Below are 22,485 nucleotides of genomic sequence, written 5' to 3' on the forward strand. Positions count from 1 at the left end.
AATATTGATTACATTTAATTATGAATTCTTAATTTAACAATTTAACATATCGGATTCATAATTTTACATTTAGTCCAGTGCAGTGTACAGTATTGAACTGAGTGTTTATTAGGTGCACATCTAGAATTTCAGTCTATTTAACAATAACTGTGTCTGTATCATAGTTTCAATGCCATATTTCCATACAACCGAACTTCTTGTAATTTTTTCACTAACTTTTTGTTGTCTTCTCTTTCCTGCAAAAAAGGGATTTAACAACATTTAGTTTCAGTGGACTAGTCTAATGCTCCTTGAAACACTGCTTTTATGTCGTGTCACATAATCCAAGCACTAGAGAGGGAAGATTGATTGACTGGAGGGGTCATCAAACAGACAAATGTTTATTCTAGACTGACCTGGAAATATTTTCATGAAAAAATTTAAAATTTACAGAAATTTTGTAAAAACTGATGAAAAAAGTTGAAGACATGCCTGCTGTAACTCTGCCTGTAGAATAAGACAGTGTGTTTTCTCACCAGTTAGTCTCATCTTCTGATAACTTAACACAGATCTGGAAAATATTAACACATATTTACTTTAACAAGTGGTTGCCTTGCAAGAAACGCCCACTTTCCTGATAAATTTTCAGTATCTCAAGGGCGTTCACCAATCTGTGTAAATCATAACAAAATCTTGCACAAATTAGATTTTTGGTGACTTAATCAAACACCAATTTTGATGTGTTTTGTACTAAGTCAAGGGCAAAACACTCTAATTCAGAAAAATTGTCAAATTCAATCTTGACTTCGATCTCATCACCACACCAAATCTAATTGAAATTAGCTATTGTGTTCAGAAACAAATTTTGACACTTTTTTTTTTAAGTCAAGGGCAATAACTAAAAAAACGTTCATTGAAAGATCGTCAAATTTGAACTTGTCCAAGATCTCATCATTATAAAATCACACCAAATTTCATTTAAATCATAAACTCTAGTCTCTATTGTGTTCACAAATTTTGACGTGTTTTTCTTAAATCAAGGGCAATAACTCAACAACCTTTCATTGAAAGATAGCCAAATTCAAACCTGTCCAAGATTTCATCAATATAAATGATCACACCAAATTTCATAAAAAGAACAATGAGGGAAATATTGCCCAGGACAGGGATCTGCTTATAGCCCATGCAGCCTCAGTTTATTGTGCCGTCTGAAGGACAAGATGATTTTTCCATGTTAGCCCCTCGGACCTACATCAGTGACAGGGGATACCATATTGAAAAATCCATGATATTATCTCATCATGCTGGGACTGAATCCTGGAAATCTGGTTAGCAAGTAAGCGTGACTGAACCACTGTAGCTCCCTATGCTGGAATAAAGCCAAGACCTAAACTTCTAATATACTTACACCAATATAAGGAACAAAGGTAAAACAACTGTATTTGATATCAGCCATAATAAAACCAGTTTCAACCAATATATTGGTAAACTATTAGCAAAAGAAGTATACACTGATGTAGGTATGAACTGTCCACTAAATGGTCCTTCAACAACATTGGCAGTACTTGTAGCTCCTAGATCTATTACTCGACTGCAAAAAAAAGAAATAGAATTCAATGAGGAAAATTATGACACTCCATTACTATTATTTGATTTTCTATATGGTTGTTCCCTGAAATATTTTTCCGCTCGACTTAAAGATGAGTTCCCTTATTTTTTATTGTCAAATTCAGCAAACTATTTGAATAATTGGTTTTTCTAATGAATTATTGTGTATTCTTAATTATATCATTATTTTCTTATTGCATAAAGTTAAGAGCTATTAACCAATCATTAATGTCCATATATGTACAGTCTGGATAAACAAAAAAAGACTTTTTGACCTTTCTTGATCGGTCACTCAATGGAATTCTGCTGGTATTTCTCTTCTAATTTAACTATATATGAATTAATTATGGACATGTGAGACAAACTGGTATTTTTCCAAGTCATTAGAACACCTCTACTTTCTATTCATGCAAGTATTAGCTTTTTCATTTTCATAAATGAAAGTAAGGGAACCCATCTTTAATAAAACCATTTAAATTATAATTGTCAAAAAATTTCATGCTAGTCTACAAAGTGCTTCATAATCGCAAAGATACCCCTAGGTTGAAAACCCCTGCTCTATGACACTGTCAGTCACTTATTATTCAGGTGCACAAAAAGGGCACGAAAAAACATGCAATAAAGGAAATTTTGTCCCTCTATGGACTAAAAGTAGGTTAAACTCTAGCCTATGCAATGAGGGAAATTATGTTGGGCCTAGTTAAAAATAAGTTAATGCTAAATTTTTTGCAAAACAAGGACCTAATAAGAATATTAGCTTACCTTCCAATAACAATAGAAACTGGAACAATTACACAGAATAGAGTGAATAATAGAACACTCATAAAGAAAAATGTCCTGCGAGTTTGACGCCATCGTTTTATAGGTGGTTTACACGTATGGGTGACAATTGCATAGTTCAAGAAGAAAAATATTAAATTTGATACAGCTCCAACCAAGGGCAAAACTGGACAAACTAATGTTCCTATCTGAAAAGAAAATTGAATGTCCAATTGACAAACAGTTTCTAAATCAATTGTAATCTTGAAGCGATATGAACAGATACTATATGAATTGTAACATGGACTCTCTTGAAGGGATCTCAAATTAAAAAATACAAAATATAATGCTAGATGCCAATCAACAATGGGGTTTCTAGGAATCATTAGGTTGTGGGGTCGAGTAGGGAAGGAAGGCTCACACCAGGGACTAGGTATTTATGAACTGGAGGTACCAAAGCAGGGACAGATGTTCAGTTGGCAAATCAAAGTACTAAATCTGAAACTGAAAGTGATCACCAGATCTGAGAATATTGTCAGATCATGGATGATGAAACATAAAGATATGGAAGATGTATTGTTTTGTATTACCCATATCAAAGCCTGGCGGTAAATTAAAACCAGAACAGCAGAGGGTATATCATACTCTAACTTTTGTTGTTTCCAAAAAAAGTATAAATAAGATATCACTAACTTGGCGCATGTCTGAAAAAAAATAGTGCATCTTGCAGTATATTTTCAAAAGTATATCAAATTTTTACTTCTCAAACTTGGTCAATAAGTGTAAATATTTATCAGTGGTGTTATAACTGTTCAACTTAATTCCTGTACATAACCCAATAAATCCATAAAACAACGTAGTTTTTCATAATTGCTTTCACAAAGTACGTATTATAAAATGTTAACCAAAGAAAACTAATCTATTGAGTCATCTTAATGATACAGCAAAGAAGCTATCAATCATAATGTCAAGCTATTACGACCTTCAGCTTATACCGTGACTGCCATATCAACCTTTCTTGTATCACGGAATGCAGCGATTTGATTTAATTGTACAACAGCAAATACAGCCAATCAAAGTCCTTGACAGAATTACTGTGAACATTATGACTAAGTAATTACATGCCTTTTGATGAGGCCTCTGATTGGCTGTATTTGCTAGCATACAATCAAAGCAAATCATTGCAAACTATAGTGATACAAGTTAAAGACAATTTCACAGGTTACTTTCCTTGATGAGTGTTTGAAGATTCCCTTGCATAAGCTTGGTTCTACTTGGGGACAAATATGTCCATTCTCATAGGTTTGACTTATATTGACAGAAATCCAAAGCTGTATTGAGTGAAAAAAAAACTGAACAAAGAATTACTCACATGTATTATGGTGTCCATTATAATAAGTTTATAGATTTCTTGACCCAAAATAGTTCCTATACAGACACGACTTACTGCTAGCCTCTACAATAAAATAATTTGTTTTTAAAGGGGTATTTAATGTTAAAAGCCATTGTTCCTCAAGTTAGGGGGCTATTTACGTAAACCATTCAACTAGTTTTGGCTTTCTAACATTAACTGCAAGATAAAAAATTTCGACCCACTAAAAAATCAGATTTCCCTTTAAAGGAACAATTGTGCAGTTTTATTTACCATTTGTACCATTAGCCTCAGAAACAGTAGTAGTGTTCACAGCTCACTATCAAAATTTGAGCCTTCAAATCAATGTGTGTAAAGAACTATCCGCGTTTGAAAGTTGAAATGACAGAAAAATCTGATACTAAGACATACATAGAAAAGATATCTATACAAATAAGAAAAGAAATTCCTAGTTTAAAAAGTATTTGCAAAAACTGCGATTTTGTCAGTTCTGAAAACTATTTACATGTATATAAAAGCAAGTATGGCGTATCTTGACCCCCTTACACCTACCTCAGACTGTAGGGTCATACTGTACAATGACATGATCAATGCAAATACGTTGGCCATTCTTAAGAAAAATATTCTAGAAATGGTGATGTTTAACTCGGCTTGACCAGTTTTATACTTTTCTATTAAAGGTATCTACAAAAAGTATCATCAAATTTTGGGCTCATGGAATAGAGTTTTATATCCTGCTGCTCTACACCTTATTGAGCTAATGGAATAATGTTTTACATACTACTGTTCTCAACCTTATTGGGCTTCTTGGATGTTGAGGGGTCTGATTGGCTGTGCTTGCTAACATACAATCCAAGAAAATTACTGCATTTACAAACTTCAGAAAAGTAGCTCTTGCAGTCACTTAGGTATAAGATGAAAATTGAAGAATGTAATAGACAACGTGAAAACACAAACATACAAGCAATGTGGCTATTGCAGTCAAGGTATAAGATAAAGTTTGTATTAGAGTAACATTGTGAAGATAGGGGCCACATTGGTATCAATATTTTCCATGAGGATATTATGATTTTATTTTTACCTTTGATAGAAAAAAAGGAATAAATAAATTGATCAAACTGAAGGCCACGGGTGTCATATATACCTGTAGTAAATTAGCGTCCTGTAATATACAATCAAATGATGGTTTAACAAATAGACATATTCAAGGGTGTCCATAGAATGTCTGCTAAAGTTGGTAAATAAATAATACCCATTTTCTCCATAGTTCTGACGTCCATGTAGGCTATATATTACCAAGGAAATGGATAACAGTCCCAGTCCAAAACTGCAGTTTCTGATATTAACAGATTATGAAGTCTTTTTCCATATTCAACTGTCAAAGAATCTGTTCCGTACAGCTACTGTTTATTGTGAAAATTAGAACGTCTTTGAATATTCTCCCAATCCAACCAACCTCAATCACTGACCGGCAGACCGGTTGAACAAGGTCTGAATCTATGGCTGCTACCACATATTTTAGTCCTAATAAAGTCTGGAAATGCGATGAAGAAAACTTTGCTAGCACCCAAATTGATTGATCATTAAAAATTAAAAAGTGACATACCCCTCTAAAATCAATACCTTCATCTGAGATGTCACCAGAAAGAGTGTGCTCTCCGGTGGACACAAAATTAACATATAACACTAAATACGCGATGGCAGCACACCCCCCTCCAACCAACAACCTGTAAATGAATGGAATTTTAAATTTTACTTATCTGTCCCTGATGTGGCAATGAGGAAATTTCTGCCACGACTGTGTTAACTATCTCTGAGTAACAACAAAAATAAAAAGAAGTTAAGTTTTATGCCTTTTCCACTCCTGAGTGAACTAATAAAAAAAACAAAAAATATGCAGTGAACATACACGTATCATCAGGAAGCCTGTCAACAAAACATTACTTGTATTATTATTCTAATATCTTAAAATATACATACTTAGTAAAATATCAAGTTTGAAGATAAAAAGCTACATGCTATCCATCAGCCCATATCACGATATGTATCGTATCATAACCCTTATATCATGTATCGTGACATGATTGGCATTACCCAACATAAAAAAATAATAGCAGCATTTGGAGGGATTAAAAACAGGTTTTCTAGCTTTTGTATAAGTATTGGGAATGCCTAAAGATTCCATTTGTACCATTCCCAATTCCTGACTCTCTGACCAATGTCTGTGGTTCCAAAACACTTTATTTAAGTTATCATATCGCTATAGCAATAGAAACTAAAGCTAAGTCTGCAATGGCAGAAAGGCCAGAAAACCTCTTTTAAATCCTTTTCAATAGAAACTTCCAAATTATAACAGTCCAAAAAAAATCAGTAAAAATTAACAAACAATTTGAAACATGAACTGAAAAGAAAAATCATACAAAGTTAAAATCCAGGCCACAAATCTTCTCAGAAAAATCACACATCTGTCTTTTCTGCTTCTTTCAGTTGATAGCAAATCAGCTTTAGCTTGATACATATTATCCTACAACAAGCAAGGGCTATAAGTCTTGATACATGTTTTCTTACAACAAGCAAGGACAACAACTCTTGATACATGTTATCCCACAACAAGCAAGTGCAATGACTCTTGATACATGTTATCTTACTACAAGCAAGGGCTACAACTCTTGATATATGTTATCTTACAACAAGCAAGTGCAACGACTCTTGATACATGTTATCTTACAACAAGCAAGGGCTATAGCTTGTGATACATGTTATCTTACAACAAGCAAGGGCTATAGCTCGTGATACATGTTATCTTACAACAAGCAAGGGCTATAAGTCTTGATACATGTTTTCTTACAACAAGCAAGGACAACATCTTTTGATACATGTTATCCCACAACAAGCAAGTGCAACGACTCTTGATACATGTTATCTTACTACAAGCAAGGGCTACAACTCTTGATATATGTTATCTTACAACAAGCAAGGGCAACGACTCTTGATACATGTTATCTTACAACAAGCAAGGGCTATAGCTCGTGATACATGTTATCCTACAACAAGCAAGGGCAACAACTCTTTAAACAAACTACCGAACTATAAGATACAAAACAGGAACTAACATCTGCTCGCTCTTTGCAAATGTTTGAATATGAGAAGGCACGCAATTTTATTGGTAATGAAAAATAACTTCAACCAATAAAAACTTAAAAGACAAGTTAAGGCCTAGAAGTCAACTGACTTCAATCAAGATCAAGCGAGATTGAAACTGGCACTTACCTTCAAGGCGCTAATGATTCCTTTACGTAAATTTATGGCAGCATCTTCTGCAGTAATTGAGAAATCCCAGGATGAAAATAGCAGGAAAGAGAAACGATAGCGTTTATTGAGAGAGTTGGACACACTGGGCTTCCTAGCTATCGCCATGCTGTAAGAAAAAGTATTACTGTGTGCACACCATTCAATGATGATTTCTTTAGGACTTCATTTAATTGATTTTGCTTTTTAATCATTCTTTTTTCAAAATACAAAAGTTATCAAGTTCAATTTTCTTTCTAATAAAAAAAAATCAAAACAATTTGGCAGGTAAGGTTATAAACTTGCTTCTCTTCTGTTCCACTCCAGATTGGACCAATGACAACCAGAAACACCTAGCAAGAAAGTATCTTTACAATCTTTACAATGTCAACTGTCAAGCTTTTACGAACTGTGTTTTATACCTTGACTGAAATAGCCAATGGAATGCAGCGATTTAATTGGACTGTATGCTATCGAATACAGCCAATTACAGCTATTGCAGTCAAGGTATAAGATGATGTGACAGGGATAATCGATGAAAAAAGAAGAAAAATCCCTAGGTAAAATCTTGGCCTATGCTCATCCATCTTGCTGAGCCACCCCAGCTCCCTAGTGAAACAAAGTTAAGGGCCTGTAAAGTAACATTATTTGTTATCTAAGGATTACTTACTTTCGTAATAGAATAAATAAACTACCAAAGAATGTAAATAAAATCATAGAAAGATAGGCTAATCCAATGTGGTAGTAAAAATTGGGAAAGATGATACCATTAGCTAGAATTTTAGGTTTATATGAACAAAAAAATACCCAGGAATCTGCTACAGGACCCTGAAATCGACAAAATCGCTGTCTACTTTTATCCATCATCAAATATACAGAGAAAAAAATTGGGCCCTACAAAAGATTTAAAACTATTAAGGATAAAATGTTTTTTTTTTCTATTCACCAGTAAAAATCAATGATATTGCATAGTTAAAAGAATTGTAAAGATTTTTTTTTAAAACCACTGATAGCATTGATGAGCACCATTTCATTTTTTTAATCAGAAGTCTGCAGGTACTGCAATTTCACTAAAACTTAGCGTCTAATGAAGTGAATTTCGCAAACTGTCTCATAAAATATAAGCAGATTTTGTGATGATGATATTATCAAATGCTTAGTTTTAGTCATTTCATGCATATATTAAACATTATGATATGTATATGAACTCTTACCTGGCCATCAAGGAGGTTTCTATAAACAAATGGTCGGTCAATACTGGAATAATCAAAGTTTATAGCCATTGGTATAACCACAAACAATAACCAGATAACTACTAAAAACGTATTTAACATTATCACCCAGCGAGTAAAAAAAAATAATGCTCCAATACCAGAACCGAAATTTCCTGAAAAACAAAAACATTGATAATTTTTAAGGGACACCAATGAAACCAACCAAAATGTAGTCTCCCATAACTATAAAATATTTCTTTTAAATTACGTAGTTACTCGTATCATTTGCCAAATTTTAATGTCCAAAATGCAAATCAATGATTTCACAATAAAAAGGGATTGTAAAGAGATTTTCTATACTTTGCATATATCGGGGACACTGAAAGCATCGATTTGAGTCATTCCAATTCCAATCAGACATCTGTGGTTCTTGTAATTCCACTTAAACCTAGCATTTATGACGTCAAATACCAAAAGTTGCTAATAAACTTTAAGGACCTATTTACGTTTGTGACAAACCAGGTTTCAGTGGAATTTCAAAAACCATGGAATGGTGCAATCGATGGTATTGTCCTCTATACACATAAAACCTCCTTACAATCCCTTTAAAGTGGGGGACCTATAAATTAACTCACGTTCAATATGGCTTATGTATTGATATAAAAATGGATTATCCCAAGATTTATATCTCCATCTTCTGTACCAGGTTTTAAAATCAAACAATAATAATCTGACGGTACCCAACTTAGCTCTGACATTATTTAGCTTCCATCTACAAAAAATATATCTGCAGTTATAAATCACTATTGAGGTCATCCAATTGTTCTGGTGAGATTTTATATCTTCTCATTAAATCCCTCATATAAAATCCTAGGGATATTCTACATAAAATCTCCTAGATATTCTATATAAGATCCCACGGATATTCTATAAAATTTCAGGGATATTCTATATAAAATCCCAGAGATATTCTATATAAAATCCCAGGGATATTCTATAAAATTTCATGGATATTCTATATAAAATCCCAGGGATATTCTACATACAATCCTAGGGATATTCTACATAGAATCCCAGAGATATTCTACATAAAATGCCAGAGATATTCTATATAAAATCCCAGAGATATTCTATATAAAATTCCAGAGATATTCTACATAAAATCCCAGAGATATTCTAAATACAATCCCTGGGATATTCTATATAAAATCCCAGAGACATTCTATATAAAATTCCAGAGATATTCTATATAAAATCCAAGAGATACTCTATATAAAATTTCAGAGATATTCTATATAAAATCCCAGATATATTTTATATAAAATCCAAGAGATACTCTATATAAAATTCCAGAGATATTCTATATAAAATCCAAGAGATACTCTATATAAAATTCCAGAGATATTCTATATAAAATCCAAGAGATACTCTATATAAAATTTCAGAGATATTCTATATAAAATCCCAGATATATTTTATACAATTCCAGGGATAATCTATATAAAATCCTAAAGATATTTTATATAAAATTCTGGAGATATTCTATATAAAATCCTGGAGATATTATATATAAAATCCTGGAGATATTCTATATAAAATCCTGGAGATATTATATATAAAATCCTGGAGATATTCTATATAAAATCCCAGAGATATTCTAAATAAAAATCCCTTGGATACCGGTATATATAATCCCAAATGGCAAATCATAGGAAATATTGAATCGCAAGTGGGGTCATTTTGACTCACTAACTGTCATACTGCTTAAATTGAACATGAAAGGATCCATAAATAACAAAGATTTACTTACTTTGATGTAGCTCCATCAATTTCATCGCCTTCTCTCACAGTAATTTGACTGTCTCTGTATTCTAGACTCAGGCTTTGACCAACAGACGGTCCCCACGAGGTTTTTGATTCCCGAGGGTCCAGGAAGGGTTGTTCCGTCACAACTCTTTGAGAGAAGGACTGAGCCAAGGATCGCTTACGACGAAGGACCACCTGAGACAGTGATATGTTCTATTAATAAAATGGACAACTTAGTGAAAAATGAAGGAGAAAATTTGACATTTTTAATTTGGGCTGTGTGACAGATAGGGTTGATCTACCTCTAGATGAATCTTTAGCTTCATAAACGTATTTTGACAAGTGTAGTAACACCATGCAGTGTACAATGAGTGAATTTACCAAAACACTAGCACTGGCCGGTCAGAACGGTAACAAATCTTAAAAACTCGATAGTTGAAAGGTTAACAGATTAACCCTACGCCCTACAGAGGCACCCTACTCTCTCTCTGGTGATGAGTTTAACTATTAATTGTTTAGAATAGAACGAACTTACCGGTGCCATTGCAGTTTCATCTGTTGTAGAAAGACTTCTGCGTGAATCATGCCCTCTGAGCCTATGAATTGATATTCTCGTATCTGTTAGTGACATTCCAAATTGTTGGAAAAATTTACTGTCAATAGAATAAATCTGGCTGAACTTAGCATACACATTCAACTAGCATACAGATTTGGGTCAAATCGTCTCAGCATACACATTCGCGGCAAGTCGACCCCATATGAAATCTGAATTATTTCTTAAATATTGTTAAAATAACTTAAATTTTTTTATGACAAATACACATAAGAATTCTTTCAATTTCGCAACACCTATATGCCTAACTCCCTTAGTCTTTGTTCTGTGACCCATTTAAGACATAATTTTTTTTTAGGGAAGCTGAAACTTACCAAAGTTATTTACAGCAAATTAAACTTAAAGGCTATTATATTATGTCGATTGGTGTATGTCTTTAATGGGTCTCCGTACAAAAAGTAAGGGAGACAGCAACTTGGTGATTTGATATTTGGAATGAGGACTAGTGTGAGATAGTATGGTATAAATTTCAAAAGGTTCCTATAACGGCTAAGCCTCGCAAATAGTCCGTAAACCTTGAGTAATATTCTGATATAGGTCATATATACATGTCGATTAAGCCTAAGGTATGTCTTTAATGGGCCTCCATACAAAAAGTAAGGGATCGAGACAGCTAGCAACTTAGTGATTTGATATTTCGAATGAGGACTATAGTATGAGATAGTGTGGTATGAATTTCAAAATGTTCCTATGACGGCCGAGACTCACAAATTGCCCGTAAACTTTGGGTTATATTTTGCTATAGGTTCTAATATGTCGATTGGTGTATGTCTTTAATGGTCTTCCGTACAAAAAATGAGGACTAGCGTTAAGAGTGAAGAAGTTCCTAAAAACTTCTATGTAAAGCACTGGCCAAGGTCACAAATAAAGAGATAAATGTTCAATACGACTAGTGTGAGATAGTATACATATGAATTTCAAAAAGTATCTATGACGGCTAAGCCTCGCAAATTGCCCATAAACTCTGAGTAATATACTCATATAGGTCATATATTTCGATTAGTGTATGTCTTCAATGGGCCTCCGTACTTTCTCAGACAATACACATTAACTGAATTGAATTTTGACATCACTGAGAGACTGTCTTTGGGATGATGAAAATGTCAACCACTGGAAAAGTTATAATTCTTGGCCGCCAACACGGAATCAATTAGATCAGTACTATCCTGACTGTTATCTTAAATATGGAAAAGTAACTGCAATAGTTGACTGCACAGAAGTTCAGACTGAGAGGCCATCTTTGGACAGTACCAATTCAGCAATGTATTCCAACTGTAAGTCAAGACATACATACAAAGTTTTAGTGGCCTGCACACCAGGGGGTACAGTATCATTCGTTTCCAACACAGTAGGGGGAGATATGTCTGATGTTGAACTTGTTAGAAGATGTGGAATTTTAGATTTGTTTGAAAGAGGAGATAAAGTTATGGCAGATAAGGGCTTTAATAATAAAGATGACTTTCTACTCGGGTGATGTTGAATTAATAATTCCAACATTTGCAAGGAAGAACATTCAGTTTAGAGAATCAAATAATGTCAGCAATACTGAAATATCGAATGCTCGATTTTATGTGGAATATGTTATTGGACGAATGAAAGATTTTAAAATTTTGCAAGGACCAATCCCTCTGATTTTAAGTGATTTAGTTAACGCTATTTTTTTTTTGTGGTTGTCATCTATCAGGTGTTTTGGTACCACTTCACACACAGTAATTGATTATTAATTCACTCTTCAGTATAAGACAGCAAGAAATACATGTTTGAGATTAAATCACGGGCAACTTCAGTAATTTCTAAATTAGAATTTGCTAATTGTATTTGTTCATAATGCAATTTTACTTTATGGGTCATTAATTCATTTACAATTACCTTTTTAAAAAAGACTTTGCATTTATTTACAACGTTCGTGGCAAACCTGTCATCATAGGCAATTTGAATAAAAATATTGTCATCTATTGCAATTGTTTTTACAACAAAATCAGAATATTGAATATGTGTAGCATGTATCTGGATTTGTACTTGAGCATAATACTGATGATTCTTGTCAAGACTGACTTGTCCATTATTTGAAAATTTCAAATAAGACTGATCTGTGGCTGCAATTTGTTATAGAGTCATTTAAAAAAATTTTCTGGATTTTTAACCTCCAAACAACCCAATCCACACCAATCACAATTAATCATACCGTCTGGTGTGGCTGCTAACCAAGGATTTTCCATGCAAATATGAAGCCCTGTGCTTTGAACCTTTAAATTTTGGCGTTTTCTCCTAATTTTTTTCGTATTCTGTAATTGCAGGTTATTACCTTTCTCTGCCCCACTTCAAAGATTTTACATTGGCTGGTGCACTTTTGTAATAGAACATTTTTCGCTACTATAGAATTATTCTTGTGTGAAACTTGTTCATTTTCATTTACTTTTCTGTAACACTCATGTGCTACTGATGGAGTGATGCGTCCAATTCGGTTATCAAACCATATTTTTGATTTAGCCTGTGTACAGGTTTGACGCACAACATAGTCAATGCTTTGTTCTGTTGTTGAATCTTTAAGTTTTAACATGAGTTCTTTCACAAAATCACTTGCACTAATGTTTTCCTTTGATTCTAAAATTTCGTTATCAAGAACAGGTATGGTTTTAGTGACAGTTTCAACTTCCTCTTCCATGTAAATATTTTCAATATCAGGATTAACTGCATTTTGCTCAACACTGCTTCTTGGAGAATGTAAAAGTACACCACAATTTCCATTTGTTATCTCTCTTAGCCTATTTAAGTCAAAATCTGATAGTGTTTTTTCCTTGCGGTAGCAGAATGCTCTGGGTTCAAATGTCAATCGAGACTTTTTTCCACGAGTTTGAAAATCTTCTTGAGTGGTATCAAATCTACCTGTAACCTTTTTCACAACAAGATTTCTTACAAAGTCTGGTTGTGTAACCCTTTTCCCTTGGACATGTGGTTTGTTTGGGATGTACATGCTTTGTTGCATCCCGACTCTATTTGCCTAACAATACATTGCAACAAGGCAACGCAATGTTTGCAATACACTCGTAGACCTGCTGGACAATTGCAGTAAGCTCTTTCCACTTTTCACGTTCTCTTCTGAAGGACTGTACATACACTATATGGTGCTTGTGTCTGAGCCTTTTGTCCAGCAACAATAGCCTTTACATATATATTTGGACTGATTCGATGGTATTCAACTCCAGTAACATGTCCAGATAAGTATACACTTTCTCCTTCTTTTGTTGATTTTGATCCTTTCGTCGGGACATTATGGATCTCAGCACCTTTAAAATTAATTCAGTTTATACATATACATGTATAATACATCATAGAGTAGTTTATTGAGGAAACAAATCACGAACTTGCATGAGTGTAAACTAGACACACCTGCTTTGTTCTTTATTTGTACACAAGACAAGCCAAGAGGCGGGACCTATTTATATGAGGTGAATCAATCTACCGAAGTGATTGATTGCTTAATACCCCAGTCCCCAATCATGTTAATCAGGTAAGTAAAACACTGTCAATTACTGTAGGCATTTTGTAACTGACATGAGTGCCCTTTGGAGCAACACACGTTTTGTTAATTGCCAGTTCATACATTTTGTTTTAACATAAATAATTGTGAAGTCTATTCTACTTGACTAGAATGAATAGAATCATGATACAAACATAATAATCAAATAATAATACTGGATACAAGTCAGAAGGAACAGTAGTGGAACAATTTTACCTTAAAATAATAATAAAATCTATCTGTTTAAGGTTGTGAAATTATTCTCAGTCTCCAGAGTCTGATATCAGTTAGCCTACTATAGTAATAAATACTTACACTGTTTTATATAATCTTCTACATCTGAGACTGATGTATTCGGAAAATTTATGTAGGTTTTCTCTCACCCAGCTAATATTTTTACAGGATCGTTGCTAAAATAGTTGCTAGCACATGTCTATCTTCCTTATTTCTACTGGCGCATGGGATTACCCGGATTTTAAGAAAAACGCCCAATTCATCTCGCTTCAACACAGCTACGTCTTTCTTATCGCTCATTATTACAATGCAACGCAATTTTATGCGCGAACAACCTCTATCCGCAAAGTGATCTATAGGAGGTCAAAATATCCTACAGCAATTTAAGGCAACTTAAGTTTAACTGGTCGCTTCAGACGACTAAAAGACCAGCCTCGAAAAACGGTTAATAGTTAAAATGCCTTAACTTTAGTCGTCTGAAGTGGCAGAGCTAGGTTTACGTCCGAATCTCTAACCTATTTATGAGAATTTTGCTCTAAAAACGTGCTTTTGGGGCTGCGAGGGGGGCGGCTGTACCCTGTGCCCCCACACCTTCCTTGGGCTCAGCCACTGGTCTGAACAAAAGACTAAATCATCTAAATCAAACCCGCTTCAAATAGCGGTTTAAATATGGGTGTTTAGGTGGTCATCTTAATTTCATTTATGACCGCATTGGCTTTACCCATATTTCTACAAGCAATAATAACATGACCTCCCATACGAGCTATTTCTCTGGCAGCAATGTATCCAATACCTGCAAAACAAATACATGTATACAAGTACGAAGTACAACACGACGATCTTATCAATTAAATCGTCCAAAACCGATCATAACTGTTGCATTTACAAAGATAGCTTGCCAGGCAAGGTAACATACGCCCACTACCAGCTGTCAGAAATGATAACGAACTAAGTTGATAGTGACTTCATAATGAATTTTCAAATAATCTTTAAAATATTTTAAAGTCAAGGCAAAACCTCAAAAACAGTTCAACCAAATTATAATCAAATTCAATCATGAACAAAGTCCCATCATTGTACACACAACAGCAATGACTCTGAAACCTTTCATCCGATTATCACCGATTGCGAAATTAACTGAGATCTCATCAATATATATACATCCATATCAAGTTTCATCAAGATTGGATAAAAATGCTAACGGACAGACAAGGTTTTCATTATAATATGAGCGTTTTTCCAACTAATGTTTTCAGCCTTACAATCATAGTCTTAACGATTGTTTGTAGTTTGAGGCATGTAAATAATTCAGTGATTAGCACAATTTTACTAAATGAATGGGGCTTTACGTCCTACTTTTCTGCACCATCTGGGCTACTGAAGACGGGCAACGCCATGCAGGGTACAATGAGGAAAATTTTGTCAGGACAGCGGCATTAGTCTGCTCCTTTTCAATAGCACTGAGTATTCCAAACTGCTAGAGGGTGACAGATGATTCGAATAAACCCACCTTTACTTCCATGCATCAATTGAGGATCTTAAACGAGGGTTATAAACCTTGATGTACAGCATTACCTAAAACACATGTTAAGGTCAAATTGTCATATTGGACAAAGAAACTATGATTCTAATAAAAACTAGAGCCACACGTGGCACAGAGTTGGACTTTGCAGATGTAGCAATTTGCCTGAAAAAATCAACCTTCAACGTGCAAGAACAATCTAAAGTTGAGAAATTTTCATCATTTAGAAGATTCCGATACCGGAAGTAGACGCCAGACCTCACAAATGAAAGTATCAGCAGATAGCCAAGGTCAATGACCTTTGATCTTGTAAAGGAGAAGGTCTAAAAAGGTCAAGATCACGATATATAAATCATCAAAATTTCAAATGCATATGGCCATAAAACCGGAAGTTGACATAAGACAGCAATAAAAAAGTATAAATAAATAGCCCCTGCCCCTAAATGGAAACAATTTGTAATTCGATCAACCCAGATGTGCCACACCAACATTTTTTGTCATAGGTGAAAGTGTCTAGTTGTATTCCAAATTTCAAGGTTCTACATAAAATAGATCATAAGATATATATACACCAAGCTCAAAGAGAACACAAATATGGTAAAACAAAACTTTCAATTTGAAAAAATCACGAATTTCAATTTTGCTTTAAAAAAAACTATTGTTAAATATCAATGTAAATTGCATGAGAAGCCCATTAGGAAACCGAAAATATTAACCCTCTAGGTTAATTAGATCATCTGCTACAGCAGTCCAAAGTTGCGAGTTTTGTTTTTTTCGGACAGCTATAAAACCGGAAGTACATGTCAAATGTCGAGGTATCAAATGATAGCCAAGGTCAATGACCTTTGACCCTATAAAGGTCAAGGTTATCAAAGGTCAAGGTCGAGTGATGTGATCGTTTTAAGCTTGAAAAAATTTCAGCTAAATATTGTTGATGTACATTACACCGGAATTTATTCAACTGGAAGATGTGAAATTCAGTCGCTTCTCTGTTTAAAAGCAGAAATGACATGCAAAATTTGACTGTACCGCATTATTTACATTAGTAGAGTCTCTTTGCATTTAAAATTTCAGACCAATCGATGCAAAAGCAAAAAAGTTGCAAAAAAATTGAAAAATTTGATCGAAAAAAGGGAGCTACGAATTTTCGAATTTCGTAATTTTTCAAGTGCTATCAGGTCAGAAATCAGATAGATTGTAAAAATGAAAACCCGAAGAAAATAGATGCAAAAATGTGCCCTCTAGGGCGTATTTTCAACTTTTTGCACATGTTGACCCGTGGCACTTCCGGTTTTGGAAAAAAGTTTCAATTTATATTCATTTTGTACGTTGCCACTACTGTAGGTGTACACGTGTAGAAATGTTGATGCAGCTGACGAAGCCTAGGCTGTGTGCCCTGTGGAAATATCGAAAAAAAAAATTATAATTGACAATTCGATAACAAATTATTATTTAATTTGAAAACATATAGACAAGTGTGACCCTTGTGACAGTGTTGTCTGTACCAATAGGGGTTAACATATTTAAAGCCCATTTACACCATAAAGTAGTAGTATATTTCACATGTTCTATTCTGTATAGCAAACTGTATCCAACTTTTATATCTGAAGAATGGGAGCACAAGTTTAAATCTTAAAAGGTCATTCTCAATTTTGGCGGGAATTTATGTAAACAAATTGAGAGTGATTCATGCAACTTTATATACTGTGTAAACTGACAAGGAATATATTACAAAAGTTATATACAACCTGTTTTACTGTGTAGATGGGCCTTAGACATCTGTGGCTCTAACTCTCCTTAGAATGTGATCAAGTGCTGAATTATATTACACTGCTTGGCAATCATTCCACTTTAAGACATGTATCACAACACAATGGCAACAGTATGCCATCCAAAAATGTAATAGACAAATTGTAACATTATATCTTTTAACATTCAATCAGACGTCTGTTGTTCCTGAAATTCCACTAAAACTGTGTTCAATGACTACTATGTATAATTTTGAAAAATGAAGTACATATTTGGCCTGATTAGCATGCTTAGAATTCATTACAAAATAGTTTGAGGTTGTTTTCTGGTCATTTTTTTTTTTGTCTTTTCATGTTTTCTTTGGTCGTTTGGTCAACTCAAGTTTAAGAAAGTAAAAAAATTCTATACAAAATCATAGCATACAGATCATTTGTCTGTTTTTATTTTAGACAAGATTTTATCAATTTACAACTTTACAATAGCAATAACTCCCCACCTCTAAACACTTGAAATTTGTGAATGATGCTGCTAAATAGATGAATATTACAATCCTGTTGCCAAAAAAACTTATCACCACTGTTCTCTGTCTATAGCTTTTGAATAACTAGAAGAAATAATAGAGTAACCACTTTGACTAAATTGGGCATAAGACTATTACAAAAATATACCACAACACAGTCAAATTGGTCGTGAATGTATCCAATCTGCATAGGATAGGACTCTGCTTGCAATACAAAAGCTTTTAACCAGTTGAACCATGCCTTTTGAAATGAATGCAGCTGATAAGAACTGGTGAAGATCATCCAAAAACATAAACCATATTGAAAGAGGATAATCAGAACGTTCCCAAAACACAATTTGAACTCAGTCTGTGATTTTACTACTTTATACTGCTGACAACAAAGCATAACCACAATGACGAAATTGGGCAGGAAGTATAAATAACCTGCCACAAAATAGTCAAAGCGGTCGTTGCTCCACCATCTCTCATCCATTGCACCATCATACTGGTAGTCTGATACCTATAGAAACCGTGCAAAGACCATATTGGGACTAACATTTGTATCAAACTGTGGCCAATCAAAAAAGATATGTAAACATGTTGAAAAATACCTAGTAGGCTACTTGAAATAGCAAAAAGCTAAAGTAGACCATCAGTTTCAGATACAAATGTCATCACAATATCATTCCTGAAAGAAAATGAAACTGATAAAATTAGTTAAAAGAAAATTAGAGATTAGTGCCCTGATAAACACAGATGAAATAAATTTCTTTACTTTGTTTACAATTTACAAAAAGGCATTACTTTGTTTCTCCTATGAAGTAAAAAAAAAATGTGATTATAATGAGTCATTTCTAAAGATTTGGTACATAAATGGCACTCCAGAAAATGCCAATCAGGCATGACTCTATCCGAGCAATGTAACATACTTCCAGAAAGATTGGACATGTCTGTCAGTTTCCTCTTTTGTACAACAAACATGGTACCCCATCGGATGTAGCTGTGCGACAAATGTGCCTATGATTAGCAAAATATGCATTTCTACAAATCCAGCATAATATAGCCTACAGATGTTGTCCCGAAATCAGCAACCGTGTCATGTTTTCATCAAATTTGAACCCTCTCAAGGTATTGACAAAATGAACAATGTCAGATTTATAGCATTTCTAATATTTGCCGTAGGACACATGACACCACCTTCGAGGATCATGCAGCAAAGTGGTCCCCTCACCTACTGCATGACCACTTCCAGAGTGTCACACTGACCGACCATCCAATAAAGCAAATGGCAATACCCAATTTATCCCTACTGTGAAAGGGAGATTTCCTAAAATTAACACATGTGAAAAATTCAACAACTGTGGTTATGCGTAACAAAAGTGACAATCCATCAAAAGCCAATCAGGCATGGCTGTGTCGAAAAATGTGTCATACCCCCAGAAAGAGTAGCCCTGTTCTATTTCCACTATGTCCAACAAACATGGTACCCCATCGGATGTAGTTGTGCGACAAATGTGCCTATGATTAGCAAAATATGGCATTTCTACAGATGCAGCATAATATGGCCTACAGATGTTGTCCCTAATTCAGCAACCATGTCATGTTTTCATCAAATTTGAAACCTCTCAAGGTATTGACAAAATGAATAATGTCAGATTTATACCATTTCTAATATTTGCCGTAGGACACATGACACCACCTTCGAGGATCATGCAGCAAAGTGGTCCCCTCACCTACTGCATGACCACTAACAGAGTGTCACACTGACCGACCATCCAATTAAGCAAATGGCAATACCCAATTTATCCCTACTGTGAAAGGGAGATTTCCTGAAATTAACACTTATGTGAAAAATTCAACAACTGTGGTTTATGCGTAACAAAAGTGACAATCCATCAAAAGCCAATCAGGCATGGCTGTGTCGAAAAATGTGTCATACCCCCAGAAAGAGTAGCCCTGTCCTATTTCCACTATGTCCAACAAACATGGTACCCCATCGGATGTAACTGTGCGACAAATGTGCCTATGATTAGCAAAATATGGCATTTCTACAGATGCAGCATAATATGGCCTACAGATGTTGTCCCGAATTCAGCAACCGTGTCATGTTTTCATCAAATTTGAACCCTCTCAAGGTATTGACAAAATGAATAATGTCAGATTTATAGCATTTCTAATATTTGCCGTAGGACACATGACACCACCTTCGAGGATCATGCAGCAAAGTGGTCCCCTCACCTACTGCATGACCACTTCCAGAGTGTCACACTGATCGACACTAATTTCCTAAAATTAACACTTATGTGAAAAATTCAACAACTGGTTTATGCGTAACAAAAGTGACTATTCATCAAAAGCCAATCAGGCATGGCTGTGTGGAAAAATGTGTCATACCCCCAGAAAGAGTAGCCCTGTCCTATTTCCACTATGTCCAACAAACATGGTACCCCATCGAATCTAGCTGTGCCTATGATTAGCAAAATATAGCATTTCTACAGATGCAGCATATGGGGTGGCTCTCTGTGACAAATTTGAATACATCTTCAAAAGTGGCATTCCTTCAGATGTGGTTTATACCCAGCAAAAGGTTCAACATCCAACAGATGCAATTCTGTATGACAAATGTGGTAGACAGCAAGCCAGCAAACATTGCTTAGGACAACAACAATCTTGGCTTGTGTGTCAAAAAATGAATAGTATTTCTAGCAAGATACGCCCCAATTTTCGGTATATCAAGGGTGGTCGCCAATCTGTGTCAAATCCTTCCAAAAATCGAACTTGTCATAGATATTGTGGATTTAAACAAACAGATAAATTGACATAAACTGTTACCTCTAACTTGTTCAGAAGCCAACAAATTTTGATGCATTTTTAACAAGTCGACGGCAATTACTCAAGTTATGTTTATTGAAAAATCTCTGTTATAGATGATCACACCAAATTTCATTTACATACGATGAAAACTTTAGTCTCTATTGTGTTCACAAATAAATTTTGCTGCATTTCTAAGTTAAGGGTAATAACTCAAAAACCATTCGTCAGAACATTTTCAAGACCTCATCAATATAAATGATCCCAATAGGTAAAAACTGTAGTCTATGTTGTGTTCATTAACAAATTTTGATGCATTTTTCCTAAGTCAAGTTTAATAACTCATAAACCAATCATCGAAATATCGTGAGATTCCAACTTTTCCAAGACATCGTCAATATAAATGATGCCAACAGGTAAAAACTGTAGTCTGTATTGCGTTCTCGAACAAATTTTGATGCATTTTTCCTTAGTCAAGTTTAATAACACAAAAACCAATCATCGAAAGATTGTCCAAAACATCATCAATATAAATGATCACACTAAATTTCATTCAAATCAGATTAAAACTGTAGTCTCTATTGTGTTCACAAACAAATTTTGACAAGTTTTTCCTTGGTCAAAAACTTTTCATTGAAAAATCATCAAATTCTAACTTAACCGAAACCTAATCAATAATTTATATTGATTAGGTTTCGGTTAAGTTAGAGTTTGATGATTCACACCAAATTTCATTAAAATCAGTGGAAAACTGTAGTCTCTCTTATGTTTACAAACAAATTTCCACACGTTTTGCCCAAGTCAATGGCAATAACATCGAAATATTGTCAAATTCAAGCCAGACCAAGATCTCATCAATACAAATGATCACACCAAATTTCATTAAAATCAGTTGAAAACTGTAGTCTCTATTATGTTCACAAATGAATTTCGACGCATTTTCCAAGGTCAAGGGCAATAACTCAAAATAGTCAATTTCAAACTTGAACAAGACCTCATTGATATAAATCACACCAACTTTCATTAAAATCTGATTAAAACTGTAGTCTCTATTATGTTTACAAACAAATTTCAACACGTTTTTCGCAAGTCAAGGGCTGATCGAAAAAAATCTTCAAATTCGAACTTGACCAAGATCTTATCAATATAAATGCTCACACCAAATTTCATTAAAATCAAATACTGTAGCCTCTATTGTGTTCACAAGCAAATTGTGGATGGATCATCAGACAGCATCAACGACAAAATACAACCACATTATGATGTCTTGGTGATTACGAGGCAAGTTTACCAGGTATATGAGTAGAAGAGAAAATGGTCGAGTTTCGATGAAAAAAAAAATTGGCACAATTCATTAGACATTAGAGGTTCCAGAACAGATGACTGATCCAGGATCTTAATTGATCAAAACGACCAGAGTGCAATAAAATACACCCTGACCGACGGTTTCTATGATGCACTTTGACATGGGCAAATATAAGGAGCTACATTAAGGAGAGAAAGAAGAG

General features: G+C 34.4%; 2 protein-coding genes across 2 annotated transcripts; one reads left to right on the plus strand and one right to left on the minus strand.

Moving 5' to 3' along the window:
* On the minus strand, positions 1–10,712 carry LOTGIDRAFT_239211 (hypothetical protein). Its single transcript, XM_009053983.1, has 14 exons — positions 10,562–10,712; positions 10,031–10,221; positions 8,856–8,992; positions 8,221–8,393; positions 7,677–7,834; positions 6,989–7,136; positions 5,175–5,252; positions 4,800–4,880; positions 4,271–4,402; positions 3,719–3,802; positions 2,350–2,555; positions 1,388–1,570; positions 472–550; positions 1–236 (listed from the first exon to the last, which is right to left on the minus strand). The coding sequence occupies exons 1-14, from the start codon at positions 10,655–10,657 to the stop codon at positions 159–161; spliced, it is 1,824 nt and encodes a 607-aa protein (XP_009052231.1). The 5' UTR covers positions 10,658–10,712; the 3' UTR covers positions 1–158.
* A 1,122-nt stretch (positions 10,713–11,834) lies between these two features.
* Positions 11,835–12,113, plus strand: LOTGIDRAFT_143544 (hypothetical protein; the record flags this gene model as incomplete). Its single annotated transcript, XM_009053984.1, has 1 exon — positions 11,835–12,113. A coding segment is annotated over one exon (279 nt), but the record flags the coding sequence as incomplete, so codon positions are not given.
* Positions 12,114–22,485: the final 10,372 nt, after the last annotated feature.

Source organism: Lottia gigantea (genome assembly GCF_000327385.1).
Source record: "Lottia gigantea unplaced genomic scaffold LOTGIsca_207, whole genome shotgun sequence".
Taxonomy (NCBI): domain Eukaryota; kingdom Metazoa; phylum Mollusca; class Gastropoda; family Lottiidae; genus Lottia; species Lottia gigantea.

What these genes read in the sequence shown, in the direction of transcription:
- LOTGIDRAFT_239211 (XM_009053983.1), bottom strand. Translation starts at nt 10,657, where the DNA reads ATGTCACTAACAGATACGAGAATATCAATTCATAGGCTCAGAGGGCAT. An exon ending in ATGAAACTGCAATGGCACCG is followed by an intron (nt 10,222 to 10,561) that starts GTAAGTTCGTTC and finishes TCACTGTCTCAG; the next exon opens with GTGGTCCTTCGTCGTAAGCG. An exon ending in CCTTTGTTCCTTATATTGGT is followed by an intron (nt 551 to 1,387) that starts GTAAGTATATTA and finishes AATATTTTCCAG; the next exon opens with ATCTGTGTTAAGTTATCAGA.